This window comes from Vanellus vanellus (genome assembly GCF_965231255.1).
Source record: "Vanellus vanellus genome assembly, chromosome: 3".
In the NCBI taxonomy this organism is placed as follows: Eukaryota; Metazoa; Chordata; class Aves; order Charadriiformes; family Charadriidae; genus Vanellus; species Vanellus vanellus.
The window spans coordinates 57,356,259-57,375,761 of NC_138907.1; the positions used below are offsets into that span (position 1 = coordinate 57,356,259).

General features: G+C 41.8%; 1 protein-coding gene across 1 annotated transcript in view; it reads left to right on the forward strand.

Moving 5' to 3' along the window:
* The window catches only part of MTHFD1L (methylenetetrahydrofolate dehydrogenase (NADP+ dependent) 1 like), a gene marked incomplete at its 5' end in the record, with an annotated part of 171,294 nt that overhangs the window by 7,999 nt on the left and 143,792 nt on the right, over positions 1 to 19,503 (forward strand). The window contains 6 exons of the mRNA XM_082480716.1: positions 451 to 575; positions 1,757 to 1,857; positions 2,810 to 2,934; positions 10,085 to 10,196; positions 15,050 to 15,129; positions 15,832 to 15,929. Of these exons, the coding sequence (XP_082336842.1) occupies positions 451 to 575; positions 1,757 to 1,857; positions 2,810 to 2,934; positions 10,085 to 10,196; positions 15,050 to 15,129; positions 15,832 to 15,929 (641 nt within the window). The remainder of the gene's footprint in view (positions 1 to 450; positions 576 to 1,756; positions 1,858 to 2,809; positions 2,935 to 10,084; positions 10,197 to 15,049; positions 15,130 to 15,831; positions 15,930 to 19,503) is intronic.

Here is a 19,503-nt window from a genome sequence, read left to right on the forward strand (position 1 = left end):
TTTAATAAAATGAATTTTCTCTTGTTTAATTGGTTTTTCCAGTGTTACAACTTTTTGTCCCATGTTCTGTGCTGGGAAGTGATCTGGTCCTATTTTGAGCTATGTTTTAACCAAGGCTTCTTATTTCTAAAAGCATCCTCTAAATCCATTACAGTGTCAAGCTTTTGCTGAGTTTTGGAACAGTGAAAGACCAAATGCTTTTGACGGCGTAATGTCATCTAATATGTGTTGGCTTTGCAGAATGTTTAGAATCAAGTCAAGGTGGCTTAATTTGGTAAGCTGTAGAAGTATAAACCAAGGAAAGGGAGTTATTGCTTTTTCATTTAGAAGATGCAGTAATATGTGAGGGAAGTAAAGGTGGCCGTAAGGTAGTTTTAAAATACAGGTTTTACCCCTTCTAATTAGATTCTTCTTGTGTCTGATCTTTGATGCTTTTTATTAACTTCCTAGGTTATTAATGAAGTCTTGAGACTTAATGAGGATCCTAACGTGCAGGGCCTTGCCCTTGACCTTCCAGAAAGCCTATATAGCAGTAAGGTATTAAACGCTGTGAAGCCAGAGAAGGATGTGGATGGGTAAGTGAAGCACTGAGAGATAATATGAGCAGACGTAAGGCTGATGGCTCTGTAAAGTCAATTTTCCCCTGTGCTTTTCATTAATGGATTCCTCAGTCCATGTGTCTAGCTGTGCTATTGAGCAGTGGTAAAAGATGCTACTGAATCAATGAGAAGTCTTGCTGAAGTCATTTTCATCATTATCTTTTTAATCTTTATATGCTATCTATTCAGGACATGGTCTTTTCAAAGAAATCAAACCCAAATTTCTGATTTACTGTTGATACTTAAGGTATTTCAGTACTTCAGTAATACAAATGGTAGTCACAAAGTACTGAACACAAACCCCAAAATTTTCACAGAAAGGATTGATGGAAAAGTTGAAGAGAAGAAGATTTGACTTCCTTACAGCACTCTCTCGCGATGGGAGAGCAGGCTATAATAGTTTGGACCCATTGGCACAACTTTTCAATCCGTCTGGAGTTGCGCTGCTCTCTGGAGAGACCACTGGCTTAATTTAGGTGTGTCCTGGTCTAAACCACGACAAGGTGTCTGGGTTACCATTTTGCTGCTCTTGCAGCCTTCTTGCTCTCAACTGCAGACTGTTACGCATTTTTACTTTTTTTTCCCCCCTCTTTCCTTTATTTTTTTCATGTCAGGAAAAAAAAAATTTGAAAACTTTGCAAATTAGTTACCTTTCCGTTATCTGGAGTACTGGAGATTGACAGCGAATGGAAAATTCAGAGTGTCCTTGTGTATGAGAGAGGATGCAGCGCAGTGTGGAAACACCGGAGCTCCCCGCAGCGAGCCAGCCTGAGCCCCGAAGGATGTGTTGCCTCCGGCTCAGCTTGGCTCTGCCAGCGCTGGTCTGGCTCCACTGCACCCACCGAGGTGTTTTGGCCCAAAAGGTGCTGTGGGTGGCCCACCACAACGAGTAAAGAGCTGCCCGTGTCTCGTGGGATCACGTCACTTGTTCAAACTCACAGATCCCTTTCCTGGCCTCTCTTGAGGCTCCGTGTTTGTGTAACGGGGATGTGGGATGATACACACTAGCCACAGTACATGACTATCAAAGGATTTACTTTTCTGAGACGTTTTTGTTCTTGGGATTAGCTGTTAGCCATGTTACAAGCTTTACAGAGGATTTATGTTATACACAAACTCCTTTTTTTAAAAAAAATTGCCATCTTTTTCCACTGCAGATTATCTGATGTAAACCTAGGGCGCTTGGTACGTGGCGATGCCTATGACTGTCTAGTTCCTCCTACAGTGTGTGCTGTGATGGAGCTTCTTGAAGATTTAGGTGAGAGCTTCTATCATAATTATTACATTAATTTTAGCCTAATTGATTTTCTCAGTTTTAGTCCTGACTAAGAGACAAATATAATTTCTCCTTGTTGTGTTTTCTGGTTTGTGTTCTTTTCCAACCTGGCATATATTTGTCTCCTGCTAGTGAGGAACCTCAGTGAGATCTGATTGTGATATTTGCAGAAATGGGTCTCAGTCGTACAGATTTTGGAGATTAGGCAGGGTTTACCTGCCATTAGCAGATTTAATCTCACTGAAGCCACCTGAGACATCTGGGTCTTCAAAGCCAGAAATACAAACATGACTTAGGGATTTCACTTTGGTAATTTTGCTTAGAGTGAACAGTTGGAGAAATCCAGGTCTGCCTGTAAATAACTGCCGAGCAAATCTTTTGGTTTGGGTTGTATTGTGTCAATGCTGACATTGAAATGGCAAATTTAAACAAGTGGCTTTACAGTGTGTGAAGACACTGTTAGTTTAAGGCAGCGTTTCAGAAGTAGTCTCTCTTATAGTCATTCATAATTGTTGAGAGAAGGATTTCTGTAGCAGAACTGTAAATGGGAGGTCAAATGTACTTTGTAACAAATACAAATGAAAGGATTTGTGCAAATAAAATACCAGAAAACCAGAAGAGCGGTGTTTGCTTACTCGAATTAGAGAGTCACCAGGAAACAACTTTAATCCTGCGGTTTGTGTTACTGCACGGGCTCCAAAAGAGTTGCCCGTACTGCCCCAGCTGCTGTGGCTGTGCGGGCACACAGTGGTCTCCTGTCCTGTCCTGTCCTGTCCTGAGCCGCTTTGCTGGCTCTTCTGGAGGTCTTTGGTAGCAGGTGGCCTTCTGAAGGCGGGGAGGTGAGGCGGGCACCCCAGCTCTGCGCCCCGGTGGAGCCTGATGCTAGCGCCTCGGCCGCCGGGGGCTTGTGAATGACTTGCCTTGTGTCACGCAGGTGGGAAGACGGTGCTGCTGGTGGGAGCCAGTGGAGCGGTGGGGGCCGCCTTGCAGTGCCTGCTGCAGAGGGAGGGAGCGGCGACCATGAGCTGCCAGTGGAAAGCCCCTCAGCTGCGGAGCAAGGTGAGCGCTCTCCTGCCTGCCCCGTGCCCGGGGCTCCTCCTGCATCCCCCACCATCCGGGCGTCCCTGTCGGCTGCCCCCGAGGCACTGCTTCCCCTCGCCATCCTTCCCCAGGGGGTGAGTCCTCGTCGCTGTCACGGGCGGCACTGGGGCACTGGTGCTCGCTGGTAGGCGACATGGGTTAGGATCTGCTCTCCTCCTGCTTGCTCAGAAACGGTGCTCAGGCAAACAGGGGCCTCTACCAGAATGTTACACGTGTAGCAGCAGCTGCTATAGCTTTATTCTTGTACACCGGTAGCTGTGAGAGAAAGAATGCAGGGGTACAGTGTAAAGCAAATGTGCGTGTTAGTTCTCCCTTTTTCTTTCCTTCGGTGCGAGAGAGAGATGCTCGCTCTCCTCGCGTCCCGCGATAGTCATCTGTGTGAAGTTAGTTTCATTGAATCTGTGTCTTAAACGTTTGCAAATTCTGCCTCTTTTGGGACTCACAGTCTTTATCTTTGAAGAGAACTGTAAAAGGATGCAGAGCAATTCAGGAGGATTTAATTTACGTGGTCTTCCTGGTTGCCTTTTTGCAGAGCTTTTAGCAACGCCTTAAAATTTGGTCCGACTTCCTCTCAAACTTCCCGGTTTGTTCCGTACCCCCAAATGTCATGGAATAGTACATCTGGGAATGCGCTGGCCTTTGGGCACGTGCAGAGGGGTTCAGATAGTGGCTGTGGAAGAGGTGCCCCGTAGCCCAGGGGCTGTTTGCAGGTCGCTGTAGGGGTGAGGTATAGGGGACAGCTCTTGTGTTCCATTTGATAGCACGTGCCACAAGGTGGCAGCCAACGCAAAACGATAGTATCAAACCTCTGGGTTTTGAAGGCAAGGACTGGAGGAGGAAATCGGTTTCAGCAGCTGTGGTAGTTAGAAAGTTCTCTGGCAAACCTGTGTTTTCACAGCTGCGGGTGTTTTTGTCGGGTTTGTCTCAGCTCTGTGCTTCAAGTGACTTACGGCACTTAGGAAACATATGCCCCTCTCAGAGATGGGAGCACCGCGAACTTTATACTATCCGCGTCTCATATATTTCTCATGGCTTAGGGTTGTGCTTTGGGCCGGTTGGGGTGGGTCACGGGGCGGCTGGAGGTGGTTCCACAGGTTCACAGCAAAAGACTTGGCCCGGGCCAGAGCCGCCTGTGCAGTGCTGTCGATATGCTGCAGAGAGATCTGTTTCCTTCCATCCAGATGCTTTCCCATAATCGTGCTTTGCTTTTTGGCATTCCCCATAGCTTACCTCTCGCAGCAGGTCACTGATGGGAAACAGAATAGGAGGCCTAAGCAGGAGGCGGTTTGAGGCTTTGCACATCGGCCTTCCCAAGTTCATTTTAACTTTTGGCAGTAAAGGAGTTTCTGCTTTGCCTGGAGGACTAATCAGCAGAGCTTTGGGGGAAACCTACCTTCCTCTTCCTTGTCTGTAAGCCTGGAGCAGCGTGTCACCAGTAACTCTCCAAGCGCCGCGGAACCCGGCTGGATGTAACACTGTTATAGTTAACTCTAGCTCCTTGATAAAATCTAATGCATGCGGGGAAAATTGTCTTGTATCGTATTCCCAGAAGCTGGAGAGTCAGAAACCGAGCACAGATGTCCTACTGGACAACAAGGCACTGCTGTCTTGTGGCAACCTGCATTTGACGTTCAACGTTGTTAGATAACATGATTGTAACCGATGATATGAATTCATTTCTCTCACTCATTCAGAGCACTGATGAAGTAAAAATGGTTTAAAGGCTTACTAGGTTTCTTCTCTTGAGGTTTATTTATTTAAATTTCTAGTAAGAAAATGTGTTAGTCGATGTCGAGGTTTTTCCAAGTATTGGAAAAATTAATTCACGTTTTGGTTTTACTGAAAAATACACCGACTTTAGACTATCGATTTAAATGAGAGACACAACAGTAAGGTCGTAGGGTTTTTCAACAGTAGGGTTGTAGGTTTTGTATTGCTATGGGCTTGTTATTGCTTCTTTTACTCACACACTTTTGCAAAATATTTTGAAAATTATCATGGGGAAGGTAAGTTTTAGTCCACCTTAGGAAAAGTCCAATGATGCAGAGGTAGCTCTGCTGGCAAATGGCGTAACACCATCTACCATCCGACTTAGTGAGCTTCTTCATAGCAAGTCTTTTCTGTCCTATGGCACGAAAAGGGAATAAAATAAATAATGGTACGCTTCAATTTCCTTGCTTTGACCTGCATGAATAACGGACACACTTTGCGTGTTCTTTTCCCTCCCCGCTTCATATTTTAAGGTGAACAGATTATTAATGTTTCTTTTTGTTTCATTTTGGGTTTGCTTGACTTTAGTTATTAAAAACAATCGTCATGGCATAGCTGAGGCCTGTCCTTCAGCACTCTTGAGCTTCCTGGGTTTTCAAATAAAACCACAAATGAAAGAGAGCAGTACATTTCAGAAGGTTCTGGCACAGCTGTGCATAGCTGCCAGGAAGAAACACTGTTCTTTTTGCATTGATATGTTGGATGTAAAATAAATTATGAAGTAAGAGATAAATACTTGAGCATTTTGGTGGAAATAGGTAAGATGTTATCATTCTGTTAAGCTTTTGTGTAGATAACTCTTCAAAGCACAATCACTGCAGAGTGCCTGACAGATGACCTAGTGACATACTTTGAGGAACACCTCACTTGATGTCATTTAAAAATGGGACTACTCAAAAGTCAATTTAGTGTTACAGGTGAAGAATGGGAACTGACATTCTTAATCCTTTACTGTGTTAGAATTAGATTTTCTAGTTTGAAAGGAGGTTATCAAATAGATTCAGATTAAAAAATACAGATTATTTTCTTGCCAAAACATGGATAGTACTTAGTACCTATGAGAAAATTGAATTTCGGTCATCTCAATTCAGTCAATTGTGATTTCAGCACATTATGTTACACATATAGTGTGCATGTGAACCACACCAGAGAGAGCTGCTATGCTACAATTTTGCTGTGAAAGAACTGAAAGTTGTTCTAAGTATAATTAGGAATGGAACACTTGTTCGTAAAAGCCTGGTTGAGAAGTAGGGCTGGAGTGTATGACTGGGAGCTTCCTTTTCAGGTTGGATAAGAACTTCTTTTGGCCACTGTCTGCTTTTCCTTAGAGCCAACACTTGAGCTTCAGACTATTAGACATCTCTTAGTCATTTGCTGTCGTGTTTTTGCTGTCTTGATAAGACCAAGAGTTTTGGTACCAGCAGAAAAATGCATTTCATATTGTAAGCGTGTAAGTAAGCATGAAAGAACGTGAGACCAGGTATATGGATCCCATAAAAGGGAGAGGAGACGACAGGAATGCTGCATGAGAGTTTCTAATGAGGGTGTTACAGACAAAGTATTTCTGCTTCAACATTTTACGTGCATCATCTCTGTGCCTTGCAATTGGAAATTTATCTCCCTGCCTATGAGCTAGAGGAACAGTTGCTAAAGCATGCGTCGCAGAGGTAGGCTTGAGCCCGCAGTAGAGATGTAGACCTAATTTTCACATGCACTGTGTAGGGCAAATGCCTTTGGGCTGATGTGGTAGGGAAGGGGCTGTTGGTGTCTGGGCAAGGAGATGGTAGAAGGGAGCCGGTGGCTGCTTGCTACCGCCTGTCCCTGAGGGCTACAGCTGGGGCAGCGGGATCGGAGCAGACCATGAATAGACCATGAATAGTTGTCCCACTGGGTTGCCAATGATTTGCAAACCTTGAACTTCCCAAAGTAGTGATGGAGCTGGAAGAAACCGTGTAAGGAGAACATGCCTGGGTGGAAAAAGTACCTGAAACTAGTCATTGACATACAAAAATTTCAGATTGCAGAAAGTAATTAGAATTGCTGTGATGGAAATGGAACCTGATCTGTAAACTCATGTGGAAAATGATTTTTTCGTAACAAGAGTTGTGAAAAAACTTTGAATCGGGTTCCTATTCCTCATCCCATCTTTTAAATTTTAGCTGGCCTAACTTCATACCCAGGAAACTGAGGGCTTTTATGTTTCAAATATTAATTTCAAATATTTTTTTCTTTGCTCATGTATTAAAAAATTGCTTTGGTAGCAGTCAGTTTTAACTATGGGGAAGTGAAACTTTTATGCAGGCTTCACGGCAAAATGGGCTTTCAGTAATCTGGAATATACAGCTACTTTGTACCGTTATCATTAAATACTTGGCTGGAAAGTCTGTATTGTTGTTTTAACATTTGGTTTTCTGTCTTGGGAATGGGTGGTGCTTCTTAATCTGCTTCTACTTAAATCTTGGTGGAGAGAGTCATATTTTGTTATGAGGTAAGGTTTCAGATTATTTATTGGCACAGCACTTCCCAACTGAAAAAATATTTACCAGTGAGGAGGCAGGATAGTACTGGAGTATTAGCTTACTTTGTCTTCAACCTATTGCCTAGTGCATTAGGGGTGGTTTGGCATCATGCTCATCGTTCCTTCCTCTAGCCTGCCTGGTAGGACGCAGCACTGCTGCCCAGGGCACCGGGCAGTCAGTCACCCTCCGGCCGCACGTTATCCCTCGTGGGTATCTCCTCGGCCTTCTGGCCACGGCTGCCTGTAGCATCTGGTTCCTGTCAGATGCGTCCTCTGTCTGGGGACTGTGCGGTGCATTTGCTAGGGAGGTTGGATGTGATGGTTTCATAGGTCTTTTCCATCTCTAACGCCCGTGATTTGTTTCTGATGTAGGAGATAAGCCTGCACATGCTTCCCAAGGCTTGCGGCTTGCGTTAGTGATTTATAGGCAGTCAAAAGAGTAGGTTATGGCAAGAGAGGAAAAAAAGCAGAGGAGGCATGGGCATGACTTCTTGCAAGTGAAACCAAAATGCCCCAGTGAAGATTACACACATCTTATCCAAGGACACCCAAAATTCTATAAACAACTGTTTCGCTTTCAGTGGACTCACTCTCCCAGTCAAACAAGTCTCTGGATACAATTTTTTAAAAATACTCACAAGGGAAAAAAAGTTCTATAAAATCTTTGTGATACATACTTTATTGACTCTGACGGAACTTTTTCAATAGTTGCACATAAAATACTCATAGCAAGAGAGCTAAATTGTATCTGTACCTGATTTTTTTCTCTTTACATTTACTTTATTTTTGAAATAAGGAAAAGGAAATAGTGGTGGGGAAGGCTCTGAGATCAGTGTGTCTTCAACCCGTAGGACAACTGTTTGTTGCCATGTGATAGAACTTTTTTCATGGAGGAGGTGGGGCAGGGCAATGAGATGAAAGGTTCAGCTGGTTTTCTGATACATTTATGGGTATCTGTGATGTTAGCCATCCGAAATAGTGATAACACTGGCTACAAAAATGATTGTGTCCAGCTGTTAAGAACATTTTTGAACATTATGATCGGTAGTCATAGCGATGAATATTTGGTCAGGTCAGTCGTTTTCTGGCATTATAGTTACATTGGATCAATTCTGTCATAAGTATGTTGGCTGAACGTTTGTCAAAATTATTACTTGTTGCATACAGCTCTCAACTGGTTCATAGTTTCATGATGCTAAGTGGTGTGTAAAACACTTGGTCCTCGTCCCGGAGGCTTTGCATGGGATGACATACTTGACTTTCAGTATATGAGTTATAACTGCTAGAATATGAATAATTTTTTTTGTTACAAAAAAAAGGCTGGGTTCATGTAACTGAGAATAATTACTGTTTTCCTCTTGTTGATGATGTTGACTTACGGCAGAGGCTGCCTTCTTTTGCAGGGGAAAGTGTGTCTTCAGCATACTATTCCTGGTAGACAAGTGGTTGGAGAATCTTTTTATCCAAATTTGCTTGCAGATTTCTCAGTACGGTTTGACTTGATGCTGGTCAAGCACTGTGATTTATGTGGCCTTCTAGGAGTGGCATGTAAGTCGATATTCGCACCAGATGCAAGAGCGTAAGCAGTTTGGATAAGGCTGAATGACTGCTGAGACTGTACGTTTGCAGGCAGTCATAGGAGTGTTGCAGAACTTCTGACTGAAGCCTGAATCAACTCATTGCATTAGTCATTTGTCAAGCAAGTAAATCTTCTCCCACACTTTTGGCTTTGTTTCCGTACGTGGATCTCTAAGGAGAGTTAGGCCATCCTTGTGTCCTCTGAGGAGAAGATAGAGCTTTTTTAGCTTTCTGCCTTTTCCGCTACAGTTATGCTCTTCTCCCCTCCTGGATGCTCAGCAGTGCCAAAAACCTGCTATGCTGATAGGATTTGTAGCTGTTCTTTCTTGGCAGGAGCGTTGGGGAGGGTTGCGTCAGAGCACTTTTGGCCAAAAAAGAAGCTGGAATGCTTGTCAGTCACAAATCAATTCACAGAGAGGCTCGCTGAGTTTGTGACACTTGGTATTAATTTACATTTTTCAAAATATTCCCCAAATCACTGTGTCTCTGAAATATTTTTTATGTTCAGGCTTGAGGCAGTGCTGTGTCTGTATTTTGCTTTTTAGTGGATCTTTATACATCTGTCTCTGGTGCTGTCCCTTATCTCATAGTGATTCTGATAAGTGGTACAGGACCCTGTTTCAGAGGAGGGAGGAAAGGAAGACGCTTATGTCTTTGATTATGAGAATTTTTATAGTGACCATTTTTGCTGCAACATCTGTCAGGTTGAACTAAATCAGAGGCACTGATTAGCAAACATGAACTGAGATGGAAAAAAAATGCTTTAATTGGTATTCTTCAAAGGCGTTGATGTTTGCAGATTAGGTCATCTTGCATTCCTGTCAGCTGGCCTGGTTTTCCATGGTCAGATAATCTGACTGTACTCTTTATAATTGCCTATTTACTGTCCTTCAACCCTTCTCTTTCTTAAGTCTCTCCAAGTTATCTTGTTGGACAGGACTTTGGACAACGATAGGGCTTTTTCTTTGAAAGTATGTAAACCCCATTAAATATTATTGGTGTTGACTCTGACTCCACTTGCCTGATTTCACAGTTTGTTTACCTGACTTCATTTTAAATGCTATTGTTCTTAAATTTCATGCGGGGTAAGAATGAAGCCATCAATTTGGATTTTTTTGTTGTTGTTGTTTGCAAATACTTTGCTCAAAAGGCTATTGCTGTATAAACCTGAATATTATAAGACGCGTATTCAATAATGTATTTCTAACATTAAATGCGTGTTTTGTTTTGGGCTGTCCCTAGCTTCATCGTGCGGATGTGGTGGTAGTTGGCAGTACAAAACCCGACGATGTTCCTGTGAGCTGGATACAGCCTGGAACCACCATTATCAGTTGTGCTCGTGACTTGCTGACAGGTAAGAGTCGTTAAAAGATAGCAGTTCTTGAAAGTGATGTACAGTGAGTCTTTGAGATAAGTATGTGGCCTGTTGGGGACAACACTGTGTGGTTAAAAGCTGCATCTTCAGGAGAGGGCCTCTAAAAGTGCGTGTTTGCATACAGGGGATGTATATGTGTGTCTCTGATGTATAAATAAGAAAAAGATGTCAGGTGAGGGACAAAAGGCTGGGACAGATTCGTCCTACCAGGATTGTTAAATAAGTGATGATCCTATGGATTCAAAGAATTCAGAGGAAAGACTTTTGAGTCATCAGATGAGCTATTATTTAGTACTGTTTTGTTATCCTGTGGCTTCTGTGGACTCACCTGGAACATGGGGAAAAGAGAAGAGAAGCAAAAATACCAACTGCAAAGTGCTGTGAAGTTGTGTGCAGAGAATGGTGCAGGAGGGAGTAGAGAAAGCGTGTGTAGCTTAGGACAGGCAGAACGTCAATGTCTCCTGCAGTAATTAAAAGAAAGAGTTTGGATTCCCCTCCCTCCTCCTCCCCTGACTGATTGCGGAGGGGGTATATGTTCATTAATTTCTCAGTTGAAAAATGCTACTGAACTTTATTAGGAATAAAACTAAGCAAGCTTCCCAGAAGTTATTCTATTCTACTGCTAGAATTGCATTTCCTGTAAAATTCCTTTAAGTCCTGTGAAGTTCTCTAGATATTTTCTAGTTTTTTTGTACGTATATAAATTTGACTGCTCAGTGCCCAGGTGGCATTATGCTGCGAATGAAGAGGAAAATAAGGAAGGAGATGTGTAGTGTGATTGGTTAATGTGTTTTTCTAAATCTATCACGAGTGTGCTTATTAACATCTGTTGATACAAAACTGGGGAAATGGGCATAAGGAAAGCTAATGGTAAGGTTCTTAAACTAGGTATATTCCTTATTGACAAGTGGAGCAGACACTCTATGCAGAGCTAATGCAAGATCGGGCTTATCATAAAGCAGCTGCTGTTCCCATGCAAAGCACGGGCTTAGCAAGAGATTCCTTTCCTTGTCTTTTGTGATATCCATTTTACTTGAACACCCTCTGTGGGTATGGAAGATCTGGGTTATTATGCACTCAATTGTCTGAAGGCATTTCGGCGTTCATCTTCCACCTCCCAGAACGGTGCTGTGGTCCTAATGAGGATCTCAGGGGTGGGTACCAAGCCTTATCCCTTGCTGACGCTGCACAAATTGTCCAAAAATAATTCATGTTTTCTTTTTCTTAGCCTAGCGATTAGACGACTCTCTGCATCTTTAATGCCCGCTTATTTCGCATAGGGATTGCTGGATATAATTGTTAAGTATCTGTGAGGCAGGGCTTGGAGCATAGGTCTCTTCAGCAGATGTCCAACCTACTGGTATAACATACTCTCATATGAAGACGGAACGGGGGAGAAAAGGGCAGAGGAGAGAGGGAATGATGGTACAGCGCTAGGACCTATAAATAAATAAATGAAAAGGAATGGTCCTTCCTCATTTTAATCTTTCTACGCAGAAACCTCTTCAGTGTTGGACGCAGGGTAGAGGTGCAGGTCTATGAAGGCAGGACGGGGGTAAGCCAATCCTTGTAGCCTGAGCGGGCAACCCTGATGACTGAACTCTCCTGGCTCTGTGTGCTGCCTGGTACAAATCCCACTTTCAGATACCTAATTCTCTCCTTCCATTGCAGAGGGAGTCTGGGTCTTCAGAGACCTAAAAGTTATGCAGTGTAACTCCATGCCATGTCTTGAGACTTAAGTATCTTTGTGCCTTAGTTGCTATATACAACTATAGATAATATTAACGTTTCCCTTCCCTAAAAGAGCGCTGTTAGGAAAACTGCATTAAAGTGTCTGAGTGGTGTTCTGGTACCACACCAACATTCATTCATAAGGCAGGAAATGCAAGATTTGGCATAAGCATAAAGGTTTCTTTGCATTTTTCAAGTTGTATCAGTGGGCTGTGCTAAGCAGAGCATTTATTTGGACAGGCAGCATGAGATTTTTAGCAAGATAATTTAAATAGAACTCATCTACCAAATGCCCGTTTGACTTTACGCTTGTGCTTTTGAGATTGTCAGAATCTTGGAGAAACTCCGAAAGAATAGCAGAAATGCATTTTAGCAGCTTTAAAAAATGCTGGCCTCAAGACTTACTGGGGAGGTACATGAAACACAGGTGTCTGTTTGACAGGAAGAATGCACTTAGTTTAATTGCAAGATATTTATTAAAAGCCTATTGTGGAGCAGTCATGACCTTGGAGAAACAACTGAGTTAGCAAGTGACTCTTCACTTTGAATGCGTGGTGGAATCTGGCTGAGGTGCTTGGAAATTGTTCTGGGTTTTTTCTCGCCTTAGAAATGTCCAACTTAAGATCTGTGGGGTCACAGGAGCTACACGAAGCCTGAAAGTAACAATGGCTGTGAAATGTCTTTTATTCTTGCTAGATTTCGATCTTGCGTAGGTATACATGTAGTTTAACATGTTTTAAAAGCACTCAAAATTTGCAAGGACATAGTTGCGTTGGGCAGCTGTAATGATATACGCCAGGAGAGTAGAGCTGAAAATGCTTGCTCTGAAGTCACAGAATTCTTTTTCAAGTATGTTTTCAATCTGATCAAAAGACTTTTAGATGATAACAATTCTAAAATGTTCTACAGTTTCTAGCAGCGCAACATCTTACTCTGCTGCACTATTGATTTTGGAATCAAGTAAGTGCTGGTAGTGTCTTGCGGGAAAACGCTTTATATGTAAAAGTACAGAAAAGAAAATCAAGTTTCTGAACAAAACTTAAGGATGCCAAAATTATTTGGGATTTGATGTCCAGCTCCTTTGGGGTGGCTTGGAAGCTGAAGCCCGTATGGTTTAAGTACGTTAGTGGGAAATTCAACCATTTCCCCACCTCTTCACTATTCTAAACTGCTTGAGCAGACAGGTAGTGCATGACAGATGGGCAGATGGGCCTTCGTTGGGGTGAGCCAGAGGAGGGAGCACAATGTTCAGCTGATCTTCTGGCCAAAATCCAAAGCAGAGACTGCTATGCTGGCTCCCATCTGGAAAATTTATCCTAAGAGAGCTGTTGCAATCCTGTCATTGTCTTGCTAGCTCCTCGTGTGTGTGTGACTTTCACCTCTAGCTTCGCCTTCACCCCTCTAAAAGCCCGGTTAGTCGTTTGTGGGGTGAGCGTGTAGCATAGGCAGCCTGAGAGATGTAGTTTATTGAAGGGAAATGTCTAATTCTGATATGTATTTACACACATGCTAGCTCTGCCCTGATAAAGAAGTCATATTAAGCCAAATAACATAAAAAGTCAGAATGTTTCTGTAAAGCACAGCTGTCTGAAAGGGGGTTTTAAACTTCATTCTTCCGACTTAATTTGTCTCTTTGGCAGCTCTCCCAGCCTGGTCTCAAAGCAACAACAGTCAACTTAGGACTGTGATAGTCTGTTCCAGTAAAACTCCTCTGTCTGAATCTAACCGAGCATCTCCAGATTTTTTTTTTCTTTTAAATGGCAAGAGTTAATACAAGTAGAAGGACTTTTCAGACACTTTCTTAATTAGAGTTCAATGTCTGGACTGTCACCTTCTGCTTGGTTAGCCTTGCCACTGACGTACAGATGTCTAGTGACAAGGAAGTTTGAGGAAGGGTTAGAAAACGTACTGAATGAGGCTGGGGGTGTCTGCAGAAAGGGTCTCCGGCTCTCTCGGTGACGGGTGCGAGCGAGTGGGCTGGAGCTGGGCGTCGTGTGGTGGGGTGCTGTGCTGGTTCCGCTGCGTGCTGCTGCCTGCCCCTCTGGCTCCAGCCGGAGGCTTCTGTGCCCTGCCACCGCAGGGACTCTGGTCGCGAGGGGTGATGGTGCAAGGCAACATGAGCATTTTATGGTCGGTTCAGATGGGATGAGTAGAGTGTGAGCTTGACCAGGTCAGGGTTTGCTCTTCGCTTCCCCTGTGGGCGAAAGGTTAAAGCTGTCAGCGTACGGTTGTTATTTTTTATTACAGTTATGTCTACGCCCTTCAGAATGTGACTGGGGCCTTGATACACCCACAGAGACTGGGATGTGAATTTTGGAGAAATTGCATCTAGATAGAAGTCAGTAAGCAACAACAGAAAAACAAGCCAAAAGAAGGATTACAGGACAAAGACAAAATATTGTGTTTAGTTAGGGTAGCTGATGTATGATTATTATATGATATATTGCCACTAGAAACAATAATAACTGACTCTGAAGTTGGAGTCACTCTAAATTGTGTAGGCTCTTCAGAATATCTACTTTTAATGTCACATTGATGAAGATAACTTTTGCTGCTCAATAATTTTTGCATATTCTGATTCCAAGTTATAAATCCCATTGGACAATAATCCTAGGTAGTGTTTTGTGATAGTTTCATTATTCTCTCTTGCTGTGTGTGGGAAAAAAACAATCTTTACCATGCTCATTTAGGTGTTTTGTTTAAAAATATACGTAGCTTTTCAGATCCTCATAGCTGTCTGGCTTTTTGTTATTGGTTTATTGGGTGTTGTCTTTTTTGTCCAAAAGCAATTATTTGGAACCTGGAATTAATCTCTGTGTTTCCTAATTTTCTTTTCCAAGTATGTGTATGCTTCGTCATATGTGTGTGCGTTTGCGTAATATGCTTCAGAGAATACAGTTGTTCTCTGGTTTTCACACTATATCCATCCTCCTGGGTGATTTCATTTCAAGTATTAAAGAAGCCACCTCTAATTTTGTCAGTGACATTGTTAAATTTCAAGTCAACATTCAGAATTTTTTTCTTTGGACATAGCTTTCAAATATACATGCACCACTCACAACAGCTTTGTGTTTTATTAGTGCAATACTTTTATTTTACAGAGAAACACAACCATGATCAGCAAAACAACCATGCTGCTGAAAACACTGTTGGTTCTCTTGCAGTAGCAATGCGAATGCAGGTTAGTGTAACTTCAAACATTGTAAATTTGTTGCTCTTTCTGTGAATTGTAGAAATTGCTTCTACAGTTTAGATTTTAATTTTTGTTTTGCTCATTTGAACACCTTCCACTTTTAATCAGCTAGTTAGGGTGAGTCATGCCTGTTACATTTAGTTAGGGAAAAGTAAATTCAAAATCTAACATGTCATAATTCTGATGATTACAGTAAAGCTTGGCAGAAGCACTTGTATCAGTAGACTAACATTACTTATTCTCATAAGACAGTGAAGATAAATTATATCTGTGCACATTTTTGTGGCGTGATGGATAGAGGGTCCAAAAGTTTGTTGTTTTATGTCAAAGCAGCATGAGTCAGCCAGTGAACAAATAATATCTTCCATTATTTCTGAGGTGTGAGAGAATAAAATTAATTCTCCATTTTACCAGAATAAAATCTCCAAGTGCCTAATTAGAGACTTGTCTCTGTCACTTAAATGTTAATGGTCTTGTCTCTTTCTGAAGTGTGGACAAACAATAGGACAGTAATAGTGCAGTGATTGGGTTTTTTTCCACCCTAAATGCATGAAATGGAAAGATTTTTAAGTTTGTTTTTTGTTAGCCTTTGCCATAAAATTTATTTCAACATACTAGTGAGGTCGTTTGAAATTAGTGTTCAGCATTTATGATGCAGCTGGTGTGTGCTCTTTTCTTGTTTAAAAACAGAACATGGTGAAAAACACAGAGCGATGGATCCAGTCCCAGCAGTACAGGAAGTGGGACCTCCGCTGCTTGAAACTGCAGCCTATCTCCCCAGTGCCCAGGTAATAAATGTTTTTTTAAATTAAAAACGAACAACAAAAAAAAAGAGTAGGCAAGTGTTAAATATGACAATGAACCCAAAAATGGTCCATGCCTCATTATTTTGAATCTGCTTATGTGGACTACACGTTGGGCCTTTTTGTTCTATGCCTCATTGTGACCATGTCCTTCTGTTTCCCATCAATTTTCACTTTTATGATGTGCACTGGAGCCAAGATTTATTTAATGAAGACCTAAAACTGGAAGGTTTCATTGAGGGAGGGAGGGAGGGAGAGAGGGAGGGAGGGAGGTGAAGCCTTGTGTAACGTCAACAGGAATACAAAATACAAGAAGTTCCTGATCACTAAACCCTAACGTAGGAAGGTGTTTATGGATCTAGTTAAGGCCCAGTGGTTTCAATGGCATTTGGTCTTGTGTTCGTTTTCTTCCCTCAGTAGCAGTACTTTCTTCTGCATTAGACTTTTAAACTCCTGTGTAGATGTGAAAAGCAGGAAGTGTATTTATTCTCCTAGCCAGAATCTTTTCAATCACTTCCCGTTGTTCACCTCCCAAGGCCGGTGTCTGGGCCAAAGGGATATTAGGTCTGCCGTGGCAGGGTTGTTGCCATCTCTGACATTTAGAGCAGCCTGAGCCCTTTGCTGTGCTGAAGTGCTTTGCTGTGTGTTGGTTGTGTTGGGTGACGGAGAGAGGAACCAACGACTTGAAGTGAGGTTCTGCCGTCTGCTTATTTGTATGCATGCTCCTGGGACACGCAGGTGATAAAGGGACTGGAGCACCTCACACAGGAGGACAGGCAGAGAGAGCTGGGACTGCTCTACCTGGAGAAGAGAAGTCTCAGGGGGATCTTATAAACGTGTATAAATACAATGCATATAAACACAAAGGTACAAAGAAGACGGAGACTGGCTCTTCTCAGTGGTGCCTAGTAACAGGACCAGAGGCAATGGGCACAAACTGGAACACAGGAGGCTCCATCTGAACATCAGCAAACACTTTTTTTACTGTGAGGGTGACTGGCACAGGTTGCCCAGGGAGGTTGTGGAGTCTTCCGCCTTGGAGATACTCAAAAGCTGTCTGGACATGGTCCTGGGCAGCTTGCTCTAGGTGGCACTGCTTGAACAGGGAGGTTGGACCAGATGACCTCCAGAGGCCCCTCCCAAACTCAGCCACTCTGTGATTCTATAATTCTGAATCCTACTGCTGTGGTTTTGGAAAGCTGTAAGAAAATGTTTTCTTTCCTAAGCACTTTGATTCAGTTTTCACTGTCACTTAGAAAAGTTTAATGGGAATGGTCACAATTGTAATTTGAAACAGAGATGTCAAAAGAATGAGTTTTCTGTTGTCCCCTGGGGCACAAGGGGGGATAAATGCTTGAATGTTTCCTGGGCCAGCATGTCACATTTCTAGAATTAAAGCCTTAGAATTAAAGGAAAAATCCATTCTTAAATAATACAGTTAAAAGGTAGATTAAAGCATGTGATGTCATGAGTGTGATATTTACATAATTCATATATAATGGCATATCCATGGCATAACCAGTAATAGGACTTCTATTTCTTTCATAACTCTATAGCTTTATGTCTTTTTTCTTTTAAATGTAAAATAACTCATCAGATGGAAAGTATCTTGCTATAAAATATAATCTTGCAGTAATATACCACATTGTGTGGAAACACATGTATTTTTCATTGAAAATGAGGCAAAGCTGCTTAAGCACTAAAACTAGGAACATCTGCTTTTTGATTTCTGTGAGATCTGGGTGTTAATTGAAGTATTTCCAAAGATACTGGAAATGGGACGGAAGATTTTCTTACAAATATACAGTAAAAAAAAAATAAAAATCCAGCATACAGGCTGAGTAGAGGTAGAGCCTTCCCCCAACTTTTAAATTTTCCTGTATTTTGTAAATTACAACTTACCATTGTCAATGGTGAACTTTTTGCTTAACAATTCTCATTCTTGCAGAAGAACCACTGTTGCACATTTCCAGCAATATTGAGTAATTTAATTTATTGAATAATTCTGTTTTTTCAAATGTAGGGAATATATTGTCAAACTGAAAGAGCTAGCTACAAATGTAGACTTCTAAATGCCATTTATAATCAAGTATTTAATTTCCTGTTTAGATTTAGAAATTTAGAAATTTAGAAAATGCTTTTACCAGAAATAATAGACTAGACATAAACATTTTGTATGTGTTGTTTAGCCCCAGTAGTAGTTAAGGCATAAATGTCAATTCATTGTGAAAATATACCTTTTATCACTGTATTGCATTTATCAGTGTGCAATCTGTCATTAAAGGGTTTCTAAGTTGTTTAAAGTCTGGCTGCCTTGAAGGTTCTTGCGGGAACATCAGATGGGAAAACAATGACAGCAATGTTAGCATCCACTGTCAATTTAACTTCTAAAAGTATTTGTAATTATCTAGAAATTCTTTACCTTTTAATTTATTTATAAGTGTACAGTTTGGTCAGTTTTGCTTCTTCCACTTTTTGCCAGCAGTGGGAAAATCCTCATTGTTTCTTTCGGCACTCTGAAAGGGAAGTGTTTGTGACCCAAAAGATGAGGGAAATAGAAAGGGCTGAGATGGCTACAGGGAGTCTTGATAGTCTGGCCTGAGATTTGAAATAGTAGCTTCTATCTTTTAGTAAAAAGCCTGATAAATTTAGTAGGAAGAAAAATAGGCAGATTAACTGTCTGTCATATTCGTCTACATCCTTCTCTGCTTGCCGAATACATCAGTTGCTTTAATAATAATCATCCTACAAATTTTCCTTGCTTAAATATTTAAGGTACCACACTGTCATCAATTTACCAATATTCTTCTGGGACTCAAGTTGTTTTTATATAGAGAGTTCTGAATGAAAGCTTTAAATATTCTTTCTCATGTGATGTTTGTAAGCCACTCCATCTTGTGTTCTCGATACATTTTTATGGATGGTTGTGTTTGAAGTAATAGGTAAAAAAGCCAAAGGTGTAAGCTTCTACGCAAGAGGATGTGCTTAGTCTGTCTTTGAAAGAAAGCAGATTCCAGGTTAGTATGAGATGGTCTGCAACGCAACCACTGAGTGCTGTGATTGAGTAGCTTCTTATCCTGTAGTACTGGGTTACGTCAGTGCTTGGATGGATGATTTCTGGGTTTCACTTAGCTGCTGCAGGGTGCAAAAGTGGGATACTTGAGAATTAGAATTGAATAATGGTCCCAGTGTAGGATATCCTCACAAAATTGCAAGCAATTAAGTTGGCATAAACTGATCGTTTGCTGGTGGATGCAGAACAGCCGAAGTCCACACGTAGAGTTGAGATCTGGCAGTAGTTTTGTGTCCATCTGTGGATATTTGAGGTCTTGCAGACTGTTTAAAAGTTCACGACATTAGCTTTGATGCCATTGCCAGATTCTATCTTAAAAATATTGTAATCAACTGAAACTGCAGGAAGGAATTTAGCCTGGCTGGGCTGAAAGTAATTAATCTCTTGGTAATTTTTTAACTTGCTTTTGTGGTGACGTGAGTAATTCAAAGCCAAAGGAGACAACTCCTCACATCTTGTGTGCTGGGCCCTGGACTTCACTGCTGC